General features: G+C 42.7%; 1 protein-coding gene across 5 annotated transcripts; it reads right to left on the bottom strand.

Annotated features, from left to right (window-relative positions):
- Window positions 1-1,131: 1,131 nt before the first annotated feature.
- PLEKHS1 (pleckstrin homology domain containing S1) lies at window positions 1,132-25,606 on the bottom strand. Of its 5 annotated transcripts, none has more exons than XM_025203141.1 (16): window positions 25,508-25,603; window positions 23,902-24,013; window positions 22,670-22,718; window positions 21,509-21,597; window positions 21,304-21,410; window positions 20,001-20,135; window positions 18,580-18,655; window positions 18,055-18,159; window positions 17,416-17,523; window positions 14,820-14,951; window positions 13,832-13,929; window positions 12,245-12,445; window positions 11,107-11,208; window positions 7,862-7,997; window positions 5,275-5,359; window positions 1,132-2,938 (listed from the first exon to the last, which is right to left on the bottom strand). In XM_025203141.1, exons 3-15 carry the CDS (start codon window positions 22,698-22,700, stop codon window positions 5,291-5,293), a joined length of 1,389 nt encoding a protein of 462 aa, XP_025058926.1. In that variant the 5' UTR covers window positions 22,701-22,718; window positions 23,902-24,013; window positions 25,508-25,603; the 3' UTR covers window positions 1,132-2,938; window positions 5,275-5,290. The 5 variants fall into 5 exon arrangements, with proteins under 5 accessions (XP_025058926.1, XP_025058928.1, XP_025058927.1 ...); XM_025203143.1 differs by having other exon boundaries at window positions 14,820-14,948; XM_025203142.1 differs by lacking the exon at window positions 23,902-24,013 and having other exon boundaries at window positions 25,508-25,606.

Here is a 25,606-nt window from a genome sequence, read left to right as displayed (position 1 = left end):
GACGTCTCCTCTTGCAATGTTTTCACTGTTGTGTGAAATGATTGTTCCTCAGAACTGTGACTTCCTTCCAGGTGAATCACGACGCAGTGGCAGAAAGGTCACAGTTCAAACCTGGGGAGTTTTGAAAAATTTCTGAGGCCAAAAATAAGTGAGTGAGCCACAGGAATGTGGAAATTGTCAGTCACTTGAACCTCCTACAGGCATCTATTGTGTTAGATGACAGAAAAATCAGTATATAGTTAGCGCAGCCTATTAATGTTTAACTAATTACATCAATGAGTGGTCTGGTCTCCTTCCTTTGCATTGTCCTCTCAGGTGAGCTGTTTACAGATGCTTCATGTTTAAAATGTTGCGGCATATGACAGCAGACACCAGCCCATGGGTTATGCGGTAAAGCTGAGGGAGTTGGTGGTGTGAACAGGTTTTAGATTTCCAGTAGGATTGTCATCACTTTAGGAAGCAGAAGAGATGTGTTTAACTTCCTTGCAGTAGCTGGGCCAGGGCTATCCCCAAAGAGCTGATCCAGCAACTTATGTCATATATTGCCTTAAATCAGCGGTGTCAAGCTCATCTGGCTCCATAGGCTGGATGAATAGTGTGTGGCTCGACCATGGGCTAAGTCAGGTCTATGGATCCCTGCATGCCAGATCCAGCATATGTGGTGCTCGCTTTGTCCAAGCCAGGATTGCGCCACACATGTTGTCCTCTCCAGCTGGCCCAGGACCTGTGCTGTCTGTATGCAGCACCCACTCCAGCATGCAGCATGGGTCTCAAGGCAGCTGGAGCAGGTGCCACGTGTGGCTGTTCTGGACTGGCTGGGGCAGGCACCACATGCAACTCAGTCCTGGGCTGGCTGGAGCGGGCGGTTTGTACTGCGCACATCCCAGGCCCTGCGCACGATGCCATACTGGTTTGCAGCATGTGGGTCAACTCTGAAACCCAATTGAAGCACCATGGGCTGGACCCAGCCCACAGGCCATATCTTTGACACCCCTGCCTTAAATGATTACATCAGAAGTCCTTTATAAAAAAAGTGTGTATAACAGAGCCACAAATGCCTATGAAACCAGCACAGGCTTGAGAATCACACAGCAGAGTGTAATAGGAAGCTGCACAGACACTTCAGCCAATATATGATATTTTATATAACCTATTTCTAAGTTTAAAGGGAGGATCACAAGAAAGATCATGAATCCCACTGTGCAGAACTCAGGCAGAGAGGGAAATTAGTATTTAATAAATGTAAACCACTGAAAAATAACCTAAGAATAACATTTCCTGCCCGATAGATACCATATGTTTAAAGTCATTACCTTTGGACCTTCCAGGCTAGAAATGAGGATGGCATCCTATTGGGAATCTAGCTGTCTCACTTGCCCATTGATATAAAACTCCTTTGTAGCTCACAGGCACCATGGGATATTGAATACCGAGTTGTAGCCAGCTATTGGCTTAGGGTTGCAACTTGCTTATCCAGGATCTTGGGCTGGTATAACGACGGGGGAAGTTTCACATTGGGGGATTGATGTGGCAAGTCACTTGGGGGTGGGGATGTTTAAAGCTATAGCATAATCTGGAATATTACAGTTAGTGCTGGGGTGGGAGGGTAGGAACTAAATTAGGGTCAGATGATGCAGTTGGAGAAATATGATCAGCTTCACAGGGATGCAGTACATTTACTTATCACGAGCAATTTGACACAGGCGTCTGCAGCTTATTATATCGCTATCACCTCTATGTTTTATGTTTAGAAGACAATCCATATGAAAAATAAAATCAACTGTTATGTAACAATCTGTGTATAAACTATGTACAAACTGACATAAAAGCAAGCAACACTTGCTAAATCACTTGGTAGCTCCTTGATGATTATTTGCAAAGGTATAGAAATAAAATTCAAATTCTCTGAAATACAATCAAATGCTCGTTGGCTGGGCAAATCTACCAAAAGTGCATTTTTGTCATAGAAGCAACATTATTGCCATAATAGTCCATAACTGAGAGTTGCACAGTGCGTTGTTCATTTTCTGCTTCACCAGAAATGATGTGTGCAGATTCCATTGCGGTGGCTTTCCCAATGACAACCATATATGGCTCATATCATCCCTACTTGTATGTCTCCCTTTAGGAATGTTTGCTCCATGGAATGGCAGGAAATTACTTTAACACTATCTCTACCTCCTTCTTTCCTCCATAACTGGAAAAAGGATGTACTTTGTGCTGCAGTTCAATGGCACATGGCCTTTTTCAGGAAAGGTTTGAACATAGGTTGAAGGCACTGGATATTTTTAGTCTCTAAAGGGAGAAGATTAAGATTACATGATAACAGTCTTCTAAAACGGGAACGGTTAAGAGAAAGGGAAGAGGATGATGACCAATTGTTCTCCATGACCACTGGGGGCAGGACAAGAAGAAATCACCCTAATTTGCAGCAAAGATTGAGGTTTGATACTAGGAAGAACTTTTTAGCTATAAGGATAGCTAAGCACCAGTGCAAGATTCCCAGGGTAGTTGAATCTCCTTCACTGTTTTTTAAGAGCAGGTTGCACAAGCTTGTGTCAGCAATGACCTAGGATACTCATTGTGTAGTAGTGCCAGGTGGAGCACTAAACACCTTTTGGGGGGGGCTCTTTGAGCCCTCTTTTCTGCAATTTTGTAATGTGGGGATGAAAGATCTCACTTGAAAACTGATATATCCACAAAACTGGAAAAGGCATCTTAGCCACGAAAGACAAATGTTCAATTATGTTACTCAAAGAGACAATCCAAAGGAAAGAACCCTATAGCAACTTTGGATTGCTGTTCTTCGGGGGGCTGTCACTCATTTCCTTCTATCTTCATTGTCCCCATTGCACCAGAGATGTCTTCTGTATTGGACCTATGTCTCCCTAGGTGTCTCCCTGTACATAGGTCAGGATGAGGAGGCTCCTGTGTGATCCTGAAATAGAAATATTAAATAATGATCTCTATCTCACCCTCCAAAATATGCCCATAGCAAACACATTTCTCTAGAAAGTAGAAGAGAAGTCTGTAAAATATCAATTGCAGGAAATCATCTTCATGAACAGAAGCTGAGTTTGAATTTATTGCATAAACATTATTTTTTGCCTGGTTGATGTTGCCACCATCTTCAGCCTAGCAACATTTTACAGAAACAAAGATCCTCACCGGATTTCAGAGGAAGTATACCAACTGTACTTGTAGGCAAACCCATTGCTAGAATAAGTGGGAGCAACCAGACTCACTTTGATAGAGTTGTACCTGCTTTTCATAGGAATGGTACATTTGGTTCATCCAGTTAAAAAAAATGCAGACAGAGGTACTGTCTGGGCCAAATTCACAGTGACTGAAGCTTATACATATTCAATGCATATTCGTATGCCATTCACATTCAGTACGGCGGCACCTGCTGATTGCAGTAGTGATTTTGGCCCTTTGTGATGCTATACCTAGCAAATCAATCTGATCTGTTTTCAGCTAGAATAAGCCAGCTGTTGTATATAGAAGGAGTCTGTATTACATCCAAATATTCTCTGTCATGTTTCAGAATATAGCACAAGTCTCTCTGCGGCAGTGTTTCTTGGTGTTTGTAGACTCAAGGCACTGCTTGTTAGACTCAAGGCACCCCTTAGAAAATCCCAGCTCTTAGCTTTCACCTGTTTTTTGATGATGGGGACAAAAATAGAGCAGTTTTTCTCTTGCAAATAACTCAGAAAGACTGCAACAGGTCAGTGTTTTTGGCTTATTATTTGAAATTTCTGGATTTTCATGGAGATTCACGTGTGGGTGTTTGCACGCGTAACAAAGCTAATGCGGAGTGGCTCCCCCAGCGCTCTGGTGACAATCTCATAGCACTCCAAGTGCCGCAGCAGGTTGGTTACGAATCACTGCTCTGCGGCACAGGACAATACCGGCTTTTAGCATCCAGTAGAGGGCAGCCCTGCAGAAGTTTCCATACCAAGCAGCAACAACGGATTTCTGTTGGGATATAGCTGCAAATCAGGCAGATTTCCAAGATGATAAATGAAGTAGCACAAATTCGTATTCTTTTCCTGAACATTTATGTAAAGTTTGCTCGCCAGGGAAAGGTATAAATCCTTGGTCTGGAAATTCCAATGTATGAGTGACATGTTTAAAGACACGGAAACACTTTTTCTTTCTCATCTTAAACTGAATTTGTAACTTAACATGGCATGAGATTGGCAGTCCTGGGAGCTGAAGAGTGCTATAGAGCTCCAGAATGGGTCACAGTGCCAACTTCACCAACACGCCTGGTTTAGTTTGGAATCCATCGCATTTCAGTCCTTAACTTTTCTGACCTAGTTGTTAATCTAGGTGTTGAGATGAAGCATCTCTGAGGATGATTCTTGTGATTCAGCAATGAAAAGTCTCTTTCAAACAGCACAATAACCTAGGGAAATCTTCAGAGGAACTCTTTTTACAGAGTGCCTGCTTCTGCATGTCACCTCCACTACATTTGTCCTCTCAGCAAAGTCCTGATCAGCACTTTGTCGGCAAAATCGCCTTTTTAGAACAGGCCCACACTTGCCTTCTCCATCCCCACTAGTCTTTATGTATCTGGCTTCGCTGCTAATGAAGCCAAGTGTGGTAGGATCAGGTTCCCAGCTCCCAATGAACACAACTGTCTTGGATCTGCCGATGTCTGTCCATGATTGTAGTTCAAAAGCACCTTTCCAGGGCTATGGCTGCTGTCCCTCAGTGAGAACCAGGCATAACATGGCTTTGTTGCAGAAACAATTTTCCCATGACCCCTAAGTGATTATGAGTTCAGTAATAGCCTAATAAGCAAACAAAGGTGGGCATGCTGATTTTCCACTGGGTTTGCAGTACAAAGGTTTATATCCCAGGGCTTGGCTTTCAGGTGTGCTACAAATATTCCCACTGATAATCCTGCTAACATTTACATGTCCAACATATTGTGTTGGGATTTTAAAAATTTTTATTCTTTCTCTGTCTCTCTCTTCTTACAACTGCACACAATGCTGTCTAACTGCTCTGACTTGGGAGATTTCAGAAGTATCCTGTTGTACAGAACATAAAGGCACTGCTTTCTTATGCCATCTGCTCTTTATCCATCTCGTCTGCTTAGACTGATCTCTTCAGGGCAGGGACCGCCTGTGACTCCTTGCTTGTACGATGCCTAGCACAAAGAGGATCCGCTCTCGGTTGGTCCCTATGCATTATTGAAATAAACATGATTGATACATGCTCTCCCTAAAAACACATCGGAAGGAGCATGTCTTTGACACTTACGCAAAAGCACTGTTGTTTAGGAACATGAACATCCTTTAACATGGAAAATGTCTGAAGCTGGGATCCGACATACAGTAAGTTTCACCTTAAAAGAAATGAAAGTCATCTTGTTATAGTGGGCGCGCCTACATGGGTGCGTCTACACCTGCCTCTGACTGCACATTTGGTACTGCACCATCACTTAGTACTTGCTTTAGCAGTATATTCATATCTAATCAATATTAGTGGTGCCACCAGACTTTTTCTTACCAGCTGCATACAACTACCCTGTTAACAGAGTATTTTCTCTTGGTACATAACAAAATATTACCATACATTTTCTCTTGGTGCATGTTCTCTTAAGCCTCACTGGCATCTGGTGAACTTAGCATCGTCAGCTGATACTAGCATGAAAAGTCTGCGCATTGGGCAGAGAACATGCGCACCAAGAGAGCAGCCTGTATATTGCTGCGGTGTACTGTGAGGGCTCTTCAAACAAATCCCAGGCCCTTTAACAGAAGGCGATAAGTACTGGACAGGGAGTCCTGTTGAGTGGTTCAAAAAGGGAATAGAATCATGCCTCTGTTCTAGCAATCCGTGTGTCCATGCTTGAAGCAGCTGACTAAATACACAGGAAATAGGAGACAATCCCTAGCTCAAGAAGCCGTCAATTTAAGGGACTTACCCAAAAGATGCTCAACACACACAAGTCCCACTTCATGTGATTTACACTTGATTGATTAGCATCTCTCACAATTAGACCCTCCGTGGGCATTATAATGGAGCGCTGACACTTGCTACCCCCGAGAACCAGGGAACGAAAGGTGCATCCTCAAAGCTGTGTGGAGTAGGTTACTTGGTGTCTGTGCTGTTACTGCTGATTTCCTCTTATGTCTGGTGCTAAGCCAGTAGTGACTGTGGTGGTTTTTGCAGTGCACCAACAACTATCTTTGTGAAAACTATTTCAGCAGCAGCACCCTACCTTGCCTGAGACCACTAGTCAAAAAAAAGTCATTTTCTAATTGCTTATAATCACATTACCATGCACCCATGTTTCTGTTTTAAATGTGGTCAGTAGTCTTTTTACATGCTGAATGCCATTTCCACATCACTTTTTGGAGCTCAGCTGGTTTTGAGCTATCTGATTGGCAGATGTGCCAAAACAGGAGAGGGTTTTTGGAAGTACGTGTATATAAAACCTGTGCAGATCACAAAAATGGCAAAAAAGGATTTTGCTCCAGAGAAATTTCCTATTAAGCATAGGCAAAGTGTGAGAAAAGGTTAGTCTTAAAGGTGAATGTTTTGGAAGGTTTTCAGCAAATGAAAACACTGGGCTATATGTTAAATTGCTTTGCAACCATAACTATACAAGTATGTACATCAATGTATTTACATTGGTGCGATGGCCAATAGATGGCAGGGAAGCAATTAAGTCTCTCTGGAGAGATCAGCTTTTATGATATGTGGTATATATATGACACAGCGTGGGTTGATGGAAAGAAATTGTGTTTTTTCCTGGTCAGTCACATGACCCAGATTATGATTATCAGGGCTAATATCTGAACCACATGACAGTGATCAGAAGTCATTGAAAGACTGTCATGGATATTGGATAAGGAGATGAGAAGGAACACAGCTGAGCTCAGTTTTGCTTTCCTGGGAGACCTTGGAGATGCTTACCCAGAAAAGTGCGGCTGTGACTGCAGCCTCTGCTGGCATCCCTGTGTTAGATGAATCTAGCAAGCACAGGTAACAAAAGCAGCAAATGTGGGGCAGCACACACAGGCCGCGTCCAGATGAGCGCAAACATTTGGTTCCCCAGGGACAAATAGCAGTCCCCAGAGAACGCCTGTCTCACATGTGCTTTGGCACGTGGCAAGTTATTGTGGGGGTGCTGGTCCCAGCAGCCTTACCTGGGGTCCTGGGGGCCTCCTAGGGCTGCAGCAGTGGTGATCCTGCCAGGCAGAGCCTGGCTGGCAGCTGCAGCACGATTCTGGGTGGCCCAGCTCCACTTCTCAGAAGTGTGTGCTGCCCGTGTATGCACTGCTCTGTTTTTTTTTTCATGTTTTTTTTGACCCCTGGTTATCCAGGAGTCAAAAAACCCCACAGAAAAATCCCCCAGAGCAGTGCATGCATGGGCAGCGTGCCCTTGCAGTGCAGAGAACACCGGACTGTGCAGCACGTGGCACTGCAGATGTGTTTGTGGCTCCACACACCGCATGGCCGCGCTCATCTGGATGTGTCCGCAAGCTTTATCATGTGCTAACAACCAAAAGTTCATACTAAAGGGCCCTGGGAATTTGTACTGTGGCTACTAGTGTAGGCTGAAGCCTTGGCCACTGCTTATGCTAGCTAGTTTCAGCAAGTACAGGTGTGATTGCACATGGAGCAGTCATACCAACAGGTTGTTGTGCAGACACATTGTTTGGAAAGAAGTGAGCTCGTGAGCCTCTTGCTATGTGGTATGGATTGAACCCAGACTGTGTGGCAGAACCCTGTTTGAATAAGTCCTTTTGAGATCATCTTCAGAACCCCACAGCTCTAAATTGCTTATTTTTTCACTTGGCTTGGCTCACTTGAAAATCACCATTAGATTGTAAAGGCTTACCTTCTTTCTCATGGATCTGCTGATGAACAAGGAAACCTCCTCCATGTTCTGCGGGTGCAGGTCATTTACCGACTTTATATGATCCCCGTGGTGAAATATACATCCTAAGTAGTGAGGGCCATTCCAGTGAGAGACGCTAGGGTCATTGGGAAAAGACAGCAAAGGTATGAAAGGGATTTCTATTTTATCATAGGAAAAAAAAGCCAAGTGATGGAACTGCTTAACTTCAATTGGGATTCATGCTGCATGTGGACCTATTGTCACCCAGAAGCAAGATACAGTCATTGAGTAATTGCTTTCTGGTCTGGTTCTTGTCCTGACTAGATCATAGAATCATAGAAAATTAGGGTTGGAAGGGACCTCAGGAAATCATCTCGTCCAACCCCCAGTTCAAAGCAGGACCATCCCCAACTGGATCATCCCAGCCAGAGCTTTGTCAAGCCAGGTCTTAAAAACCACCAAGGATGGAGCTTCCACCACCTCTCCCTGTTCCAGTGCTTTACTACCCTCCTAATGAGAAAGTTTTTCCTAATATCTAACCTAAATCTCCCTTGCTGCAACTTGAGACCATTGCTCCTTGTTCTGTCATCTGCCCCCACTGAGAACAGTCTAGCTCCATCCTCTTTGCAACCCCCCTGCAGGGAGTTGAAGGCTGCTATTAAATCCCCGCTTAGTCTTTTTTTCTCTAGACTAATAAGCCCCGTTCCCTCAGCCTCTTCTTCTAAGTCATGTCACCCAGCCCCTTCACCATTTTCATTGCCCTCTACTGGACTCACCCCAATTTGTCCACATCCTTTCTGTAGTGGGGACCCAAAACTGGACACAGTACTCCAGATGTGGCCTCATTAGTGATGAATGGTTTCATTCATCCTAATAGGAAGCTCTAAAGATGATCAAATACCTGCAGCTCCCCATGCCAAACCTTTAATTTAACAAACCTGTTTAAATGAAGGTCATCAGAAAGGATGGGGATTCCTTGGCTCATTTGGTTCTTTACACTGTGGCTAAGTACAGACAGTAAAAAAGCCTGAGGCTGAATTGATTCGGTCTTTGTAGGTCAGTCTACGCTGCAAAGATTGAACCAATAAGCAAATGAACAGACATTCAGAAAATGCAGCCATATGCCTGCAGTGACTCAAGCCAGAAGCCCAGGGCCACTAAAGCACAGCTCTCTGGCATGTAGCCAGCATGAGCTGTGTGTTTACTTCTTCTTCCTGCTGCCCCTGAGGTCTCTGGGATTTGCAGTCCAGATTCACAGCAGTAGGACTCTGCAGGGTTGCTCATCACTTCCTTTTTCTGCTTCCAGGTGCCTCTGAGATTTGTAGTCCACAGTTGCAGCCAGCACTAAGTAGGCAGGGCAGGGCTGGGCCAGGCCGCTCCATACTAAGAGGAAGGGAAGTTTAACCACCCTGCCCTGGTCCCAGACCCCAACAGGGGTTTGCTGGGGGGGCAATGTGCCAGTCAGCGAGCCAGTCTCACTGCTCCGGCTAGGAAGCAGGGGAGCAGGGCCATCCTTGCTCTCTGCAGCAGACAGCATAGCCCAGCCCAGGGCTGAAAAGCATACTGGGATGTTGGGGGACTCTGATTTAACTTGAACCAGAAAGGGGTTTGGGACAGAAGTTTCATAAACCGGTTTGACCTAAATCATTTAAGTCTGATATTACATTCAACCAGATTTATCTTAAACTAGTTTCAGGCATTTTGAAACTGGTTTATATGCACTGAACTTCTGCTCTGCTACAGGTTTAAACCAGTTTCTGATCACTTGAACCAGCTTATGTGTAACTTATGTTCCTAGCCTGTTGGTCAAATGGTCTCTCAGTGTAACTACCACAATACTGATAATTTTAGTTCTTCATTTACCTGAGTGGCTTTTCCCAGGTCCTCTTTGATAACTAAAATAGACAAACCAGAATAAACCCTAGGATCTGGATACCAGGATTAAAGAATTATGGCAATCCTGGTACAGGACATACCAAAATCCTGACTACAACTTCCTCAGTGAAATTCTGGTGGGCTCTTTCAGTATCCCCCAACTGGTTACTCTTTACTTCGGTCTCAGGCCCTCATCTGGAGTCAACTGACCCTAACTCCTGGCACCCTGTGCCAAAACATAGTCACCACTAGGATAACCTCCAAGTTTCTGCAGCTGGGGCCTAGTACTGTTTCCTCTTTCTTATGATCATGGAGGAAAACCTACTTCCTCCATGTGCACATAGTGCATCTGATAAACGTGGCACATCAAAGGAGCAGAGGGTGGTAGTCCCAGCATTGTGCACAGCAGGCAGCAAGGATTAATAATACTAAACTCGCCTTCCCCACAGTCTGTCCTTTAGCCCCTGCTCCCTTTCCCTTCTCCTAAGCCATTAAGACTGGAGACTAGGGAGAGGAATTCATTCCATTGCGCTTACCCAGCAGTACAAAACTTGAGGAAAAGTGGATGACTTTGAGCCCCCAACATCTCATCCCCAAAACAGGCATTTGAATAGATTATTCCCAGTGCTGGAAAATTGCAGAGAGCAACCAGCTGCCAGCAGTTTTCTGCTGGGACTCCCAGTCAGGTCCTCTTTACTTATTCACCATGCTAATACTTTGCGCTTCTGAGACCTGCTTGGTTTGGAAATCTCAAAGTCCCTTGCAGATATTTGTTACTTAAATCACAAAAGGGCCATGTGAGATGGGTTAATAATATATTATGCACAGAGCAGGAGTGCTGAAACTCAGGGGATTTGCTGAAAGACAGAGTGAATCAATGAGGCAACTGGGACCAGGACTGCACCATCCTGGCTCTGACCGCTAGGTCATGCTCTTTCTGAGCAACCTGAACATGTGGATTTCCAAAGGATATACCCTTTTCTGACAAGAACTTCTATTCTTCATGTGGCACAAGCCCACAGGTGGGGAGTGATATTTAGTGGAATCATTTCATTGGTGGGTCACTTCATTTTCCTGGGTTTCAGCTCCCTTATCTGTAAACAGGTGATGACAGCATGTATCCACCTATACCAAATTGCGAATGGTGTGACCTACTTTTTGTCCCTAGTAAGACAAACTTCCCTTTGGCTACAACTCAGTGAGTCAAATTTACCATCCGCAGAATGGGCAACTGACAGTCTTGCCATTCATACTGACATTAGAAGAATAATCTTTAAGGCCATGTTTTCCTAATGGCTATCATACTCTGCCTAAAACCCAACAAATGCCAAGCTCATAGAGTGCTTTGCAACCAGTGGACAAGTACCCACCATATTTGTCCTGCTGCTTCAGTAAGCGTTAGGTAATTGTTGACGTCGGCCTTAGGAATGAAAATATCCACCTCTTGCAGTTGGCTCCTGTCTGTGACTTGGCTGTAAAAGAAAACAGTATGGACAAGTCAGATTCTGCCAGCTTGTCAAGTGAAGCCAGTACTAACCCTAGAAATTAAACATGCAAAACACCTCTTAAGTCACCTAGCCCCTGCACTCTTCCTACAACACAATACACTTCCAATGGCCTATTCCCTCAGAGCTATTTTCCAGCTTAGCACTAAATATTTCTTGGGTTGGGGTTTCTAGCATTTCTGTTGGAGAGTATACTACTCCATCAGTTCAGACTATTAAGAAATTTGTCCAGTGTCTGGATGGTGGGGAAAGACTGAGATTATTATTATAGTGCTATTACAGTGCAATGTTTCTTCCTTTTCCAAAAGGAAATCTAACAAAGACACTCATGTACTTTTTAAAGCCTCTGCTGCTGTTTTGTCCTGGAGATCACACTTTTCATTGTCTTGAAAGAAACAAGGAAGTAGATAAAAAGCTGCTAACCCTGTATATTAAACACAATACAATACCAGTAAATTCTTCCAACGGTGATCGTGGCCATAATTCCCTTATTCCAAAATCTGTCTTTGAAATATTTTTTATTGTTTTGTTAGAGGAACACAAAAGCTGGCTGTTTTGAACTCTGAACTCACAGTTCCTTCCTTCCTTCATTTCTGGTTGTACAGTACTGACCAGAACAAAGATGAGTGATGCTATTGAGTAATTTCAATCCAAAATCAATGTAAGCAGATAGACTGGGGCCTCGGGTCAGGAAGCCCTGTTCAGTGATCAGACCTGGACTAAGTGCAGTCATCTGCAGGGGAGAACGCCAGGAGAGAAATGAGTGCTTGTGGTGGGCTCTGGGGCAAAGACAGAAAAGCCTGTTGCCTGCTTTGCTCAAGGGAACAGCTTTGTTTTGTATGTAAACAGCGATGTCACCTAGACTTTGCATGTGGTGCATGTCTTTCCTAAACTGGGGATATAAAGTAGCAGGGTATAATCAGCAATCTTCAAGACCCATGAGTCTAATCTGCCTAGTTTTCGAGTGGGTTCTGTTACTTCTTTGCACCCAAAACAGCCTTACTTCATTAGTATAGATAGCTGAACTACTGATAGTGGCGATGCATTTGGTTTCCTTTCCAGCCTTGGCTGTATACCGGTGCTGATCTTTGTAAGCGGTTGGTCCCTGTCATCCTCGGAGCTCCTTAGACATATGTTGTTTTCCAGGATCCAGGGAAGGGTCAAGAATTCATCACTTCTGCACGTGGACCTCTTGTCAGGGGACCTAGTGAATAAAAATGGTAATAAAAAACAAGCTGGGCTGGCATGTCCAGTCACAGTTACTCTTGCTGTGTTTGAAGCTGAATCAAATAGCTGTCAGTGGAGCAAAGAATAACGAGTTCTTGTAGAATATCCAATGGACAAAATTACAGCTAAATAGAATAAGCTGACCTCCTAGAACGGACCATTAAACCAAAATAATCCTTTTGAAGATTTGAAGACTATTTATTAAAAAGGAAATCATTCCAGTTAACAACATGGCTTAAGAAAGAAAGTGAGCACGGATGGTTGGCATGGGATTATACTGATTTCTGTGGGCACACAGGCTGACCCCTAGTGGATATAATAGCAGAACTGCCCAAATCCTTATCAGGTTATTTGCTGGGCCTTCTAAAGGCTGGGGGCCTGGAAAGAAGATTAGTCAAAAGCCAATAGGAGCAGAATTTTTTAGTCTTCGGCCACATACCTGTGTGCAATCACACAATATTATAATTAACTTGCTTGTGGCTGAACATATAACTACTATCCTCCACTAGAAGGAATCCGAATGGTCTATCTACGTGTCCTAGGAAGTATTACTGTGTTAACAGATAACAGAATTATTTGCTAGCTTGAGAGAGGATTTTGGTGCTAGCCCATCATCACAGAAGATCCAGGCCCTCATTGTGTGCAGCCTCTGTGATGTTTCTATGTAGTAGTCAGAGCTTTAGGACAATAGTCTGTGACATCCTTTCTGTGATGATATCTGTGCAAATTAATACGCGTTAAAACACAGGGCACTTATGAAATAAAACATAGAGAAGGAAAATGTAGGTTGAGACAAGTGACTTGCACAAGGTCATGCAGCCAGAGAGTGACACATTTGACAGTAAACACTTCCTCAGTATTTTTTTAACCACTAGACAAGCCTGCCCACTCTACTGAGTGGCTTCCCACTGTGTTTTGGGCACATGTGACTCTATCCGGCCCTAAAATATTGCATTGTAAAAGCCCAGCTTCTTAAAGCTGCTATATTCTATTCTACATAAGCGGAGTCAGGATGTCCCAGTGTATGAATTTGGGATGTGAGCTGAAAGTTGACTCTGATATCCACTCCTTCCCCAGCCAACAAAGACCTCTGCAAATGATGTGTTTTATAGATTTTATCTTAAAAGCAGTAGGAATGAAAGCTCTTACCAGATCACTGTGAGCATGTTAACAGTGTGTCGGACTGTGCTAGAGCATGCCACCATGAAACTATACTCCCTAACCAGTCCACCCCTGCTCTGTGGGTGTTGAATACTGAAAAAATGTCATGTAGTTGCTTTCCAGCATGTGCCCAAGGTGTGCCAGCATCGCTATCAAGTTCAAGTGTGCTCATGAGAGTGACATAAAATGAATGGCTACTTACTGAGGTTTCATTGAGATGTAGGACACCCTGTTGACAAGCTTTTCCTCCTTCATTGGACTGTTACACTGGGGATCAGGCTCTGCTGAGTTCATTGTCAGCTGTTAAAAGCATAAAAGAAACATTGGTGGTAATCTTTGCCTTTCTTCATCCATAAAGGAGCCTTGTGACTTCTTTACTTGGTTTAATGTTTGTGCCATTTGAGGGATTCTGGCTGATACAGCTCAGCCTTGTTAAAACAAACCACGGTTAACAAAAGTGTGTAAGCAGCCAAAGCTTACATGCAGCATTCCCATCAACCACGTGCTATGGAGTGGGTCAAACCTCCGAATTTTCAATTCATAGGAAAATGTTGAGATTTCCAAATTGTTTTTTGCTTTGAATTGGAGTACTCACAAATATTTCCTAAAGTTCCTGTGAAATGGAAATTCTGAAAACTTTTCATTTAGGAAATTAGTCGAAAAAAATGTACCTTCAAATGAAATTTTTACATCTAACTGTCATTTATTTTTAATCTCACATTACATGTATTGTTTTATGTTAGGTACTGACATCTCAGCGGTAGTCCACAATGACGTGGATAGAATAATTAGTGATATCACAAAAATATATATTTTTAAAAGAGTTTTAAAGTGAACATTTATTTTGAAATGAAAAGTTTGAATTTTTTCCAAAACAAAATTGTCTAAAACAAAAACATAGGGGAGGGCTGTTTTTATGAGATTGTTCTTCTCATAAAAACATTTATATTTGAAATAATTGTTTTAATCAAAATGATATTTTCCATCAGAAATCTCTGATGAAATTTTTTCAGTCTCCTAAGTACATCCCACATTTTTCTCCTCATCCATCTGAACTTCTTATTAGCCATTTATTTGAGAGTTTGCTTTCTCTAAAAATCTTGCTAGTACTTTTTTTGGGAGGGTCCGATATTGTCTTAGAGTTCAGCCAGGGTTCAGCCCAACAGGTAAAAGTGCATCAAGTAGCTTACCTGTGCTAAAATGCTTGTTGGAGTGGCATAGTATTCCTCTTCCTTCTTCTCCTCCACCTCCTCCTCCTCTTTGGTGTTCTCATCTGAATCTGACAGCTGAATTTCCAGGGTCTTTTGTGGAATATTGCTCTGCTAAAAAAAAATGTCATTGTTGAAGAGGATCAGCTATACAGAAGATTTAATGCATCTTCTTTCCATTTACTTGGAAGAGTAATAGGATTAGCAAATATCTATGGGGAATGTGGGGAGATTTGCTTCTCATGGAAGGCTGAAATAATAAGAGGATCTGTCCATTGTGCAAACAAAGTTGTCTTTTTACGCTTCCAGTTAAACTCTCAAAATCAACTGCAGTGCAATATTTGTACGTTTAATACAACATTTACTGTAGCTGATGTGAAAATATAGTTGTATAATACACTTTCAAATGCCAGTGTTTGTCCTTGCCAATGATTGCAAGTGCAAAAATTGTGGCTGCATTTAAAAATCAAGTTGAGTGGGCCAAACATGTATATATGATCCAGTATGTGATACACGCAGCTCTCGTGTCCTTCCTTAGGCAAAATTTCTCACTGAAATCTAGAGCTAGTTAAAACAATTTAAAACCTTTCAGTGAAAAGGAGACCTTTTTTGTTTTCAGTCACCTTCTCTGAAACCAGTGGGAGTCTTGACTGAATAGGGAGCGAGTTATTGGACTCAGCAAGCAATTTGAGCTGTTGACTTGCAAAACTCAGTGGGCTGGGACTTACACGTGAGTATCTGATAAGAGCCCAGACTGAATCCTTGTAGCCTGGACAATTTGCTTCGCTGTCCACAGAATTATATTTAATAATGACCAGAGAGAGAAAGTTCCCCAGAATTTGACTCGCCAACAAGAGATAAATCCCTTCTTGCAGTTTACCTTTAAGTCAGAAAGCTCAATTAGCTATTTTTAGATCAGCCTTGTTGATTTGATTATCACACAGAATATGGTAATTAGTATTTAGCTTCCTCCCAATATACCTTGCCAAGCCACGTTTGAGATGTACCCTTTCTTTATCTCTCTACTTACATCTTTTGTTTCCATAGCAATGAAATAAAATAATGACTACATGTGCGACAGAATATATTACTGTTTTCAAGGTAAAGTGAATTAAACTAATTACCCTCTTTCATATATGTGAAAAGAAGAAGCTGGTGTTGAATAGAAATGAGGAGTGATAAATATATTGTTGTGCCTCATGAGTTTTCACTGATTCCAACACAAAAGCGGGTATATTTGTTAGTGCATAGACTCAACATGGAATATTTTCATAGGAATCAATGACTTAAGTCTGCTCCAGCGGCAGCTAGATGGGACCCTGTGTTTCTGATCCAAAACCCACAGACGTCAATGGAAAAGGACTTCAGCAGGCTGTGGTTCAAACTCTAATTACATTTATTGGACAAAGGTGTCCCACGGCTAAGTCTGCAGAGGTGCTGAGGTCCTTCACTTCCCATAGACTTCAGTATGAGTTTAGAGAATTTAGCATCATCCAGGATTGAGCCCTAATTTACTGACAACCCTAGTCAATCTAAATTAGCTCTTGAAAATGGAAAGGACAAGACAGGCTGCAGCAAAGCTGGGTTTCTACGAAGCAGTTTATATAGATCCTAATTCAGCTTGGCAGTTCAACGCTGGAATAATGCCATTCAAGATGAATCAGGGCCATGGTGACACATCAAAATACTGGATAATTACCAAGGAGAGTAAAAATAGCATGAGGTGTTTGAGGAGAGACCTTGCAGTTGGTTCAATGACAACACAAACTTGAGAAGGATTAGTAGATAAAAGAGAAGAAGTAAGAGAGGTCAAAGCAGAACCTGTTTAACTCATGGGCTTTTAATCCTATTTTGTTAAAACCAGTGCAACTTTGTGTAACTATTCTCAATCTGGTTTGTATCAGGCACAAGCTAATAACTGTAAGCCAGGTTTATGCTGAACCAAGATAATTGACTCAAGAGCTCACCAGTTGGACTGGCTCAATTCATTTCAAGTTAATGAATGCAACTGGTACAATTTCTGTGTGTACAAAAACCCAAAGAGAGGGTAGAAAAACAGACAACTTGGGAGGAATTTGGGAACACAGATATGTATGTAAGGGCAGATTCTCAATGAGCATAAATTGTCCTAGCTTTGTTCACTTCAATGCATCTAAGACAATGTGAAGAATTTGTGAAGATCTCTTCTGGAGTAACAATGTAAAATGAAGGAGAGCTCAGTCCTGGTCTCATACTAGTACAGATGTTCAAATCACACTAAATCGATTAAGTGTGAGTGAACATCAATCCAGGTTGAATTTAGATTGGGTTCCACCATTTTTAAACCAGTCTATGTATGCCAATCTCACTGAACTTCTGCTCTGTTATGGGTGTAGGCCGGTTTATGTGTAATAGTGTAAGAGCAACACCTGGAGTGAAATAAGAAAACCTTCACAATCAAAGCCAGACCAACTTTGTAGGGAGGTGGGGGACTGGTTTCTCATTACAGTGATTCTGGCTAGATCAGACTGGATGGTAATTCTGTGAATATGCCTCCAAAATGTATGATTTATTAGCCTTGCTAGCTCTTTCTTCTCACCAGGTGAGGAAGAACTCCTGGTGAGCTGGAGGGCGGCTGATGTTTTGGCAGACGCTGGGGGCAAGGATCTGAATTGGGTCTCCTGTTGTCGTCTGAAGGATCTTTCTCCTGTACATAAGAGAAAACCATAAGCTCCATGCACACAAGTCTTGCTTGTCTGGTCAGTTGGTAACACAAAAGGATGTTTTGCAAAGCTCTCCCCAGCAGTGCTATTTAATGGCACTTGGTGACTCAACTTACTAAGCACTGCTACTCAGGTACCCCTTCATATTTTTTTCTACAAACAGACCTTTAGTCCCATCAGGAATGTACTAACACTTTCAGTTTATTGAGTGGTAGGGATTCAAAGGTACAAGGGAGTTTTAAGCACCTGCCTCCCTCAGGAAGTCAACACAACCCCATGCCCCTTTGTGCCTATCTCCAGCACCACTAAGAGACGGGACGCAGCTCTCATTTTGGCTTTGCTGAGGCATGTTAAATATTACTGAAGGGAACCTCGCTCGGTTGGTCAGTCTCCTGGCCTAAATGTTTGCAGCCTCAGAGCTCAGGACTTTTTTTTTGAATGGAGGCAATCAGGTACCCAAGACTAAGAACATATTTATCACCACCGACATGCTTTGACTACTAAAGGCCGCTCACCTCATTTTCACTGTTGTTGATAGGCCCCTCTGAGTTTGCTCCACTGAAGGACAGTGGCAAGGAGCATGACCGGCTTTTCGTGTGTTCAGTGGCAAGATCCTCGTTCTAGAAATCAAAGAAGAGCAGTAGGAGGCTCTGCAGGGGCAGCTGAGGTCCGCAGGCTAACGTGTGCTCTTAAGTGTCTATACGAGTCTTAGAGTTTAGCCCAAGACTGACTCACCTCTTAAGCCCAATAGGAATCCCTCGTTGATTAAGAAATGGTTTTAATGGGAAGTGCACTTATTGACACACTAAGGGCCAAATCCTGCAGGACTTGGACAGAGAATTTTAGTGCGTTTCATCCCTCGTTTCACCAATGAAGTGATAAGCTGCTCTGGTAACCAACCAATGGTTACCAATGATAACCAGAGGTTACCAATCAAATGATATCCAGAGGTTACCAATCAAATTATATCCAGAGGTTACCAATGAAATGACAATGCTCTGTTTTTGAAAAAGTGGATTTGTGAATGGATATAATGTCACCTGAGGACGGCATCCATCTGCTTTTGCATCCATGCAGACTGATGATATGAAGGTGTACCATTCCTTCGCCTGCTCCCTGTGGATTGGAATCATGCAATTAAAAACTTATCGTTGTGGCAGCACCCCCGTGGGAAAAACACGAAATGCCTCTTGTGCTGCTTTTGAAGGGCCCACACCAACACCTGCCAAAGTCACTGGGAGTCTTTCCATTGGCTTTCCATTGGCTTCAGGGAAAACCTGCATCTTTCACAAAAGCTGCTTCTAAAGCGGTCGCTTTGCAGCAGCATGGTGGACGGCAGGGCTGTGATCTTAAGGAATTGTAGGCATTTGACTGCGAAGCCCAAAAACTTAGCAGGTCCGCAGGCCAAAATCTCACCAAACTGATCAAGTCTGTGAGGAGGATTCTGGGATGTATTTGGCAGCCGTGTTGGTCTGAGACAAAAAGAAATGCAAAAATGTAGAACTGTTGGTTCAGAAATGATACCTTTTATTAGACCATCTAGGAAATTTTAAAAAGGAGATTTTTTTTTGCAATTTCCTAGTTGGACTAATAAAGGTATCATTTCTGAGCCAAGAGTTGTATATTTTTGCATTTCTTGGGGAGGAGTCTGTTATCCCAGCTCCATGTCGATTCCCCATCTGAAACCCAACTGAACTATACAAAGGACCATGTAACTACCACCTGCCTGCTATATAAAGTCCTGTATAGTCTGAACTAAGGGCCACTGAGATCCTATAGTGGAAAAAAAAATTATCTTTAAAGGCCCCGTTCAGTAAGGTGTGGAAATGTCCTGTGACGTGCCTATATCGGGCTTTATTCCCATGTGACTCAGATGAATATTCAGTACCTTGCAAGACCGTAGCAAGATGGTCTTGGAGCTTTAGAAATACGTTTAAACAGAGACAAAAAAGAGGCTTTGGGGCTGGACTCAATGATCTTGCAAGGTCCCTTCTAGCCCCTAATGTCTATAATGTACAATTCAGGCTGTGCATTGGAAGCTAGTTAAAAAGGAGGCACTGCATTGTGTTCACAAGTAAGATTAATGTGATTCTCGCTGGAATTTTTCCCATTAAATGAGCATTAAAGAAACAATGCCTAAGCGCATGCAAATAACTGCGTGGTTGAATGAGAACTCGCTATTTGTTTTTCTTTCTGGGCTCAGGCACATTGTTCATCCTGCGTCACTCTGATGCATAGAGATTGCCATCTTGCTGCCCTTTCTCAGGCAAAAACCTCTTCTTGAGGCAGATGCAGGAAGGGAGGCAAATAGGGTGGAGCTGGAAAGCAGGATCAGCCTTCGCGGGGTCATTGCCCTTAGGGTCAGATTGTCTCCTACAGCCTATTCCTTACAAGATGGGGTTATAATCTTTCTTTTTCCGGATACCAAGAGCACCGGATTCATGGCCCTCCCCATGCATACCTGTCCTTGCCGATGAGGTAGTAGTCCCTGCTCTCTGTGCTGATGGATATCACTTCTTCCGGCAGGCATTTAAACATCTTCCTTATTGCTGTCATCTTTTCATAATTGCTTATGCCAGTCTCTATGCTTATAATCCTGTTAGGTATGTGTATGAAATATTTATGTGTAAAGCACATCCATCTTCTACATTAATGCACACTGTGAAATGATTATTGTCTGTAAAAACCATAAGGATCAAGAGCTCACTAAGTAATTTCTGTGCTGTTGCTTAAATAACTGCCTTTGAGATGAAAAATGATTTGATCATTTAAACATAAAAGGCCTTAATAATAAAGCATTGGTTGGAAGGAGGAAAGTATTTTCCATAGAATATTTAAAACTACAATTACAAAAATAATATTAATAAAAACGAGTTATTGGGTTCTCTATTGGAAAAAAGAAACAAGAATGTTTCATTTTTTAGGACTCCAAGCTGAGAAATGTTTCGGCCTTTTTTGGTTGAAAGAGCAGAGAATCTCAAGCAAAACAAAACTCCCTCTTTCTCTACGTGAAATATTATTATGAGGAAAACTTTTTTTTTTGGAACAAAAATGTTCAACTATCTCACTAGAATAACAGGACAAACAGCTTATGGTATCGGCATTGCAATGGGAGGGGTGATTTTAAAATCTGTTCTAGAAAGAAACAAATTCAGCTGTGTGTCGAGAATTAGACGGTGTTGTTATTGCAGCAAATCACAAAAATCACAATTCTTATGTAGCCAATTGGAGAGGTTTCAAATGTAAATAACCACTTACAAAGAGCTGCTTGGTTGGGGGCTGATGGAAATACTCCAACCAACTTCAGGGGAGCTGGGAAAAGCACTGGAAAAACGTTTCTGTGTCTTGGTTTACATTCCTTGCTATTCCCAACGCTCAACTCTAGGTTGTGGTTCAGTGGTGCTCAATTTTCTGGCTCTGTGGACCAGATAAATGGCACAGGGCGAGTCTGCAGGCTGGCCTGCATTGCCTCTGCCTGGCCCTGAACAGCTGGACTGGACCCTGTGCTGGCCCTGCACACTGAGATTGGGCGCTGGGGCCCCACTCCACCCCTGCATGCCCGGATCAGGTGCACCCGATCCAGCACACAAAGCCCACGGGGCTCCTCCTATGTCTGGGACTTTGGCAGCAGAGTCCAATTTTTGGACCCATGGGGAGTCCTATAGCCTGGATGACTTGGAGCTGGGGACTGGGTCTGGCCCGTGGGCCAAGCACCTCTGGTATAGAGGGGTGAGAAGAAAAGGTGCTAGACTTCAGATACGTACTGGTCGATTGGAATGGAGCCCTTTATCTGCTGGCCTTTGAGGTACTTCAGGATGTAGTGGCACTTGCTGGATTTACACAGGATGAAATAGCGATTTTTCCAGGATTTCTGCACAGAGGAAAGTTTGTTTTGCCTGTCAGTAAAGCTCAGGGGAGCAAAAATTGTCAAGGGATTTCCAGAATATGACTAATTTGCACTTACTGTACCTGGGAAGTGAAAAGCTGAGGAGGTGGTGATTTGATAAAGAAGCCGAGCTTGCAGACTTCATCTTCGTGACAAGGCATGATTTGATTTCCTACCAATCAAAGAGAAATGAGGGGCACCGTCATGCAATTTGATGGCAATTAATCTCTTATGTGGACCTGCTTGAATGGGAAATGTGTTGCTGAGCACTGGGCTTCTGTGCTTAAGTGGCCATGAAGCATGTTCAATTAGCGAAGATGAGTGCAAAGCTATAAAACATTGGGCCTGATCACCGTCCCTTGATGTTATTGTTCCTGACTGGCCAAAAGCTATAAACAAAGGGGAATGACAATATACTGAGTTGGGGGAGGCATCCAGTGAAGTACTGCAAGGGTCTGTATTAGGTCTAGTCTAATTTAACATCTTCGCTAGTGATCTGAAAGAAGGAATAAACAACACGCTAATGAAATTTGCAGATGGTATTCAATTTGGAAGAGCTACAAACACCAGCAGGGATGGAACAGTCTACAGTGGGCGTTAGGAAATAACAAGATGAGATGAAGACTGGAAGTCAAATGGAGAAAATACTGGCTAACAACTCTGGGGGAAAAGAAAAGATCTGAATATATATGATCATGAGCTAGCATACTCCATGACAAGCTACTGCAAAAACACCCCATTTCTAATCAATGTATGGCATTAAAATCTTCTTCTTGCTTTCTAATGTGCTTTGCAACCCCCATTGCAAGGGGTCATAGATGAGCAAACGTTTGTGTCTAATCTCTAATCTTGGAATAACTGGTCAGATGCACTTTGCAGTGTCCCGAGATATAAACTGTTAGCACTTCCTATCCTGTGAACCTTTTTTTGATTTATCCCAGGACAATGGACATGGATGTCTGAATGATTGCACATTGTATGTTTTATCCCAGTGACGTGTGTGTAGCCTCAGAGAATTAACATGTGGCATAGGCCAAACTGACCCCCTCTCATTTTTCTCACACAGCGCATTCCTTCTCTGGCATCTAATGTCTCTCATTTCTATCATAGCGTCTTTAGGAAAACTACTGTCTCCTTCCAGACACCTAGGACATACTAAGTGGAAGATGGTGATTAGTAACCAGAGTACTTTGAAACCTGCTGCAACTTTTTGTTTGACAATCTTGCTAGATTCTGTTTTGTACCTGATGGGTTTTTCTTATACTTGAAAGCCATTCTGATTGCTTCTTCAACCTGAAAAACAAACAGCGAACAAAGACTTGGGACAAGATTCTTGCACCCTGATTCATGCCGAGTAACACTTCACCATGCCAGCAGGCAGCTCTAGAAAACAGCATAAATCTGGTGATTCCAGAAAGCGATCACAAATCGCTGCCGCCAGTTAGGGACATTACTACTTGGGTGCTGGTGGACGTGCCTATCGACTTTTATGTATGTCCTAATCCTAATACATAGCAACTGTAAATGTGAAGCAATGCATTTATTATTGGGAGGGCGTAGTATTTATTTTTGACTAAAGCAGGGGTTGGAAACATATAGCCTGTAGCCCAAAATCAGCCTGTGCAGCCACTAGATACAGTTTATGGAGCAAGAGGGCTTTTTTTCTGCCTTTGCCCACACCTGGGCCAGGTAACAGGGAGCTGCATCCTCACTGTGACCACTTCTCCCCACCTCTCTGCCTGTGCTGCAGCCAGGGAGCAAGAAGCAGCATTCTCGTAGGCACAGCTCCCAGCTCCTTGGCCCCGTTGCAGTTGCAGGCTGAGCCCCTTGCTGCTCATACACTGATGAAGCCACCTGGCCATGTCAGACTGGAGCTGGGTTGTTCCACCTGTGGCTTGTTCAAGGCTGCCAGTCGCTGCCCTAAAGAATTTAAAATCTAAATGGGGTACAATCTAAAACCCTAGCCACAATACTGTAGGGTTTATATTAATTTGCACCTTGCAGGAGATCTGGGAGTCAACTCCTGTTCTCATTTATGCCCCTCTGGATTCAGAGTAGCTCTTCTTTCACTAGGTTTATTCTGTTCTTTCACCGGTGTAGCTGAAATCTTAGCATGACCCAGAAAAGGTAAACGATGTGCTGAATATTATACAGCCAGTTGGTAGCTGACAGGGAAACAATGGCATGGATTTTTGCCCAGGTACTTTAAAGTCCATTACTAAGAAAGGTTTGTTAAAATAACTTTTTGGCAGAACCAAACAGTGGAAACCTAACCGGTAGGGCTGGGTAATCACAGGACTGTGGAGATGAAGCCTGAAATTAATATTTGTATCTTGTTTTATTTTTTTTAAATTGCTTTAGCTCTTTTGCCTTCTAGGACTTTTAGCCGACTAAAAACTCCGTTCCTGCCTCAACACAATCCACAGTGTGCAATTCCTTATGTATTTCAGGAAAAAATAAATCCAGTCTCTGTTACCTGGAAACTTCTGTTTGTTGTTTTTCTGCGCTTGGACTTAGATACGGTTCTGGTCTTTCAAGCTATCACTTGGGAAGCAGTTTTCAGTGGCTTTGCAAATATCCTCTGTTTCCTGCGAAGGCAACTCCATTTTTTGTAATAACTTGCTTTGACCTGGCTATCAGCTCTAGCACTAATCAGATCATCTCTCATTTGTTTGCTGCATGTTGCTACAGTGCCTCTCACTTCTGGGAAAATTTGAAAGTATCCAAACTCCCTGCTCTGCTTCTTTTCAGGATCCCTTCCAGACTCAAGGGATTTAAAGTAGCCTTCTTTGCTCCAGTTTCATTAAGGTTTTCTTTTGACCCCACAAAATAAAATGTGTGACTGGTAGGATTCTGGCTTTTTCCCCTGACATGGGTCAGAGTTACCCTGTCACTTGGCAATGTCTAACTACAAGCTCCTATAACCCACTTCCTGCATTAGAAAACTCGTCTGACTTTAATCCAGCAATGTAGTTGATCTGGTCAAGATATCACTTCAAGAAATCCATGCCTTTTCAATAATACCTGGACTATCACAGCTACAACATCTCAAACACTACCATATCCACTCCAGCGTCCATATTTGAGCATTAAAGCAACAATAAAGCATCTATTTTTCATAGGGGAAACCTTTGAATTTTTGCATTTGAGAAGGCTTTGGAGCACAACAGAACAAGGAGCAATGATCTCAAGTTGCAGCAAAGGAAGTTTAGATTAGACGTTAGGAAAAACTTCCTCACTTGGAGGGTAGTGAGAACAAACTACGCAGAGAAGTTGCAGAGTCTACATTTGTGGAGGTTTCTAAGACCCGGCTAGACAAAGTCTTGGCTGGGATGATCTAGTTGGGGCTGGTCCTGCTTTGAGCAGGGCATTGCACTGGACGTGATCTCCTGAGGTCCCTTCCAACCCTCATTGTCTATGATTCTGCATATGTCGTGACAGAATACACACTACCTAAGGGTTTCATCTGTCACCCATCACAAAAATGTTAGCACGCTGAAAAAACAAATGACTGCGTAGCCACTTGCATTCTGGCTCCTACTTTTAACATTACTGACACTTTCTGTTTCAATGGAAGGCATTTGAATAATCTTTTAAATTGGATTGACAAAATCTTCATGAACTGGCAAATGCTACAATGTTCACAAAAGCAGCATTCCCTGAGTCTACAAAGGGAGTCGAATAAAAGACTTGTCTGTATTTGAGTAAAGGTCAAGATATGCAGGTGGAAAGACAAAAAAAAAGTGATATTTCAATAGCTCTTAATCACCCACACTCTTCAATCCATATTTTGGAAACAATAATTTAATCATTGCATTTAATCATATTCTTTCTTTTAGTAGAAAGGAACCTTTTAAGCAGCTTGAGTCTCATTTAGGAAAGACAATGGCAATTCTATGATTATAAATCCTCAGGCTTTTTGTATGCATGATACGAAGAGATTTGATTTCCCTCAGCCTTTAAAGATCTAACAGCTTTAGTTAAAATGCAAATAAAGTGCGGTGAATGAATTAAGATACACGTTATTCTTAAACTTCAAACACAATACTGTGCTGAGCCAAATGAGCTACGTTAGTACTTACAGGAAAGCTCAGGTCTTGGCGACATACACCTGCATGGACTTCCAGAGTTACTCGGTCCCTCTTTCCAACACAGCCTGCAGGTGCCCTGCAGTGCTAGTG

Source organism: Alligator sinensis, unplaced genomic scaffold (assembly GCF_000455745.1).
Source record: "Alligator sinensis unplaced genomic scaffold, ASM45574v1 scaffold559_2, whole genome shotgun sequence".
In the NCBI taxonomy this organism is placed as follows: Eukaryota; Metazoa; Chordata; order Crocodylia; family Alligatoridae; genus Alligator; species Alligator sinensis.
Note: the sequence above shows the minus strand (reverse complement) of the source record. Positions and strands in the feature narration are given on the sequence as shown.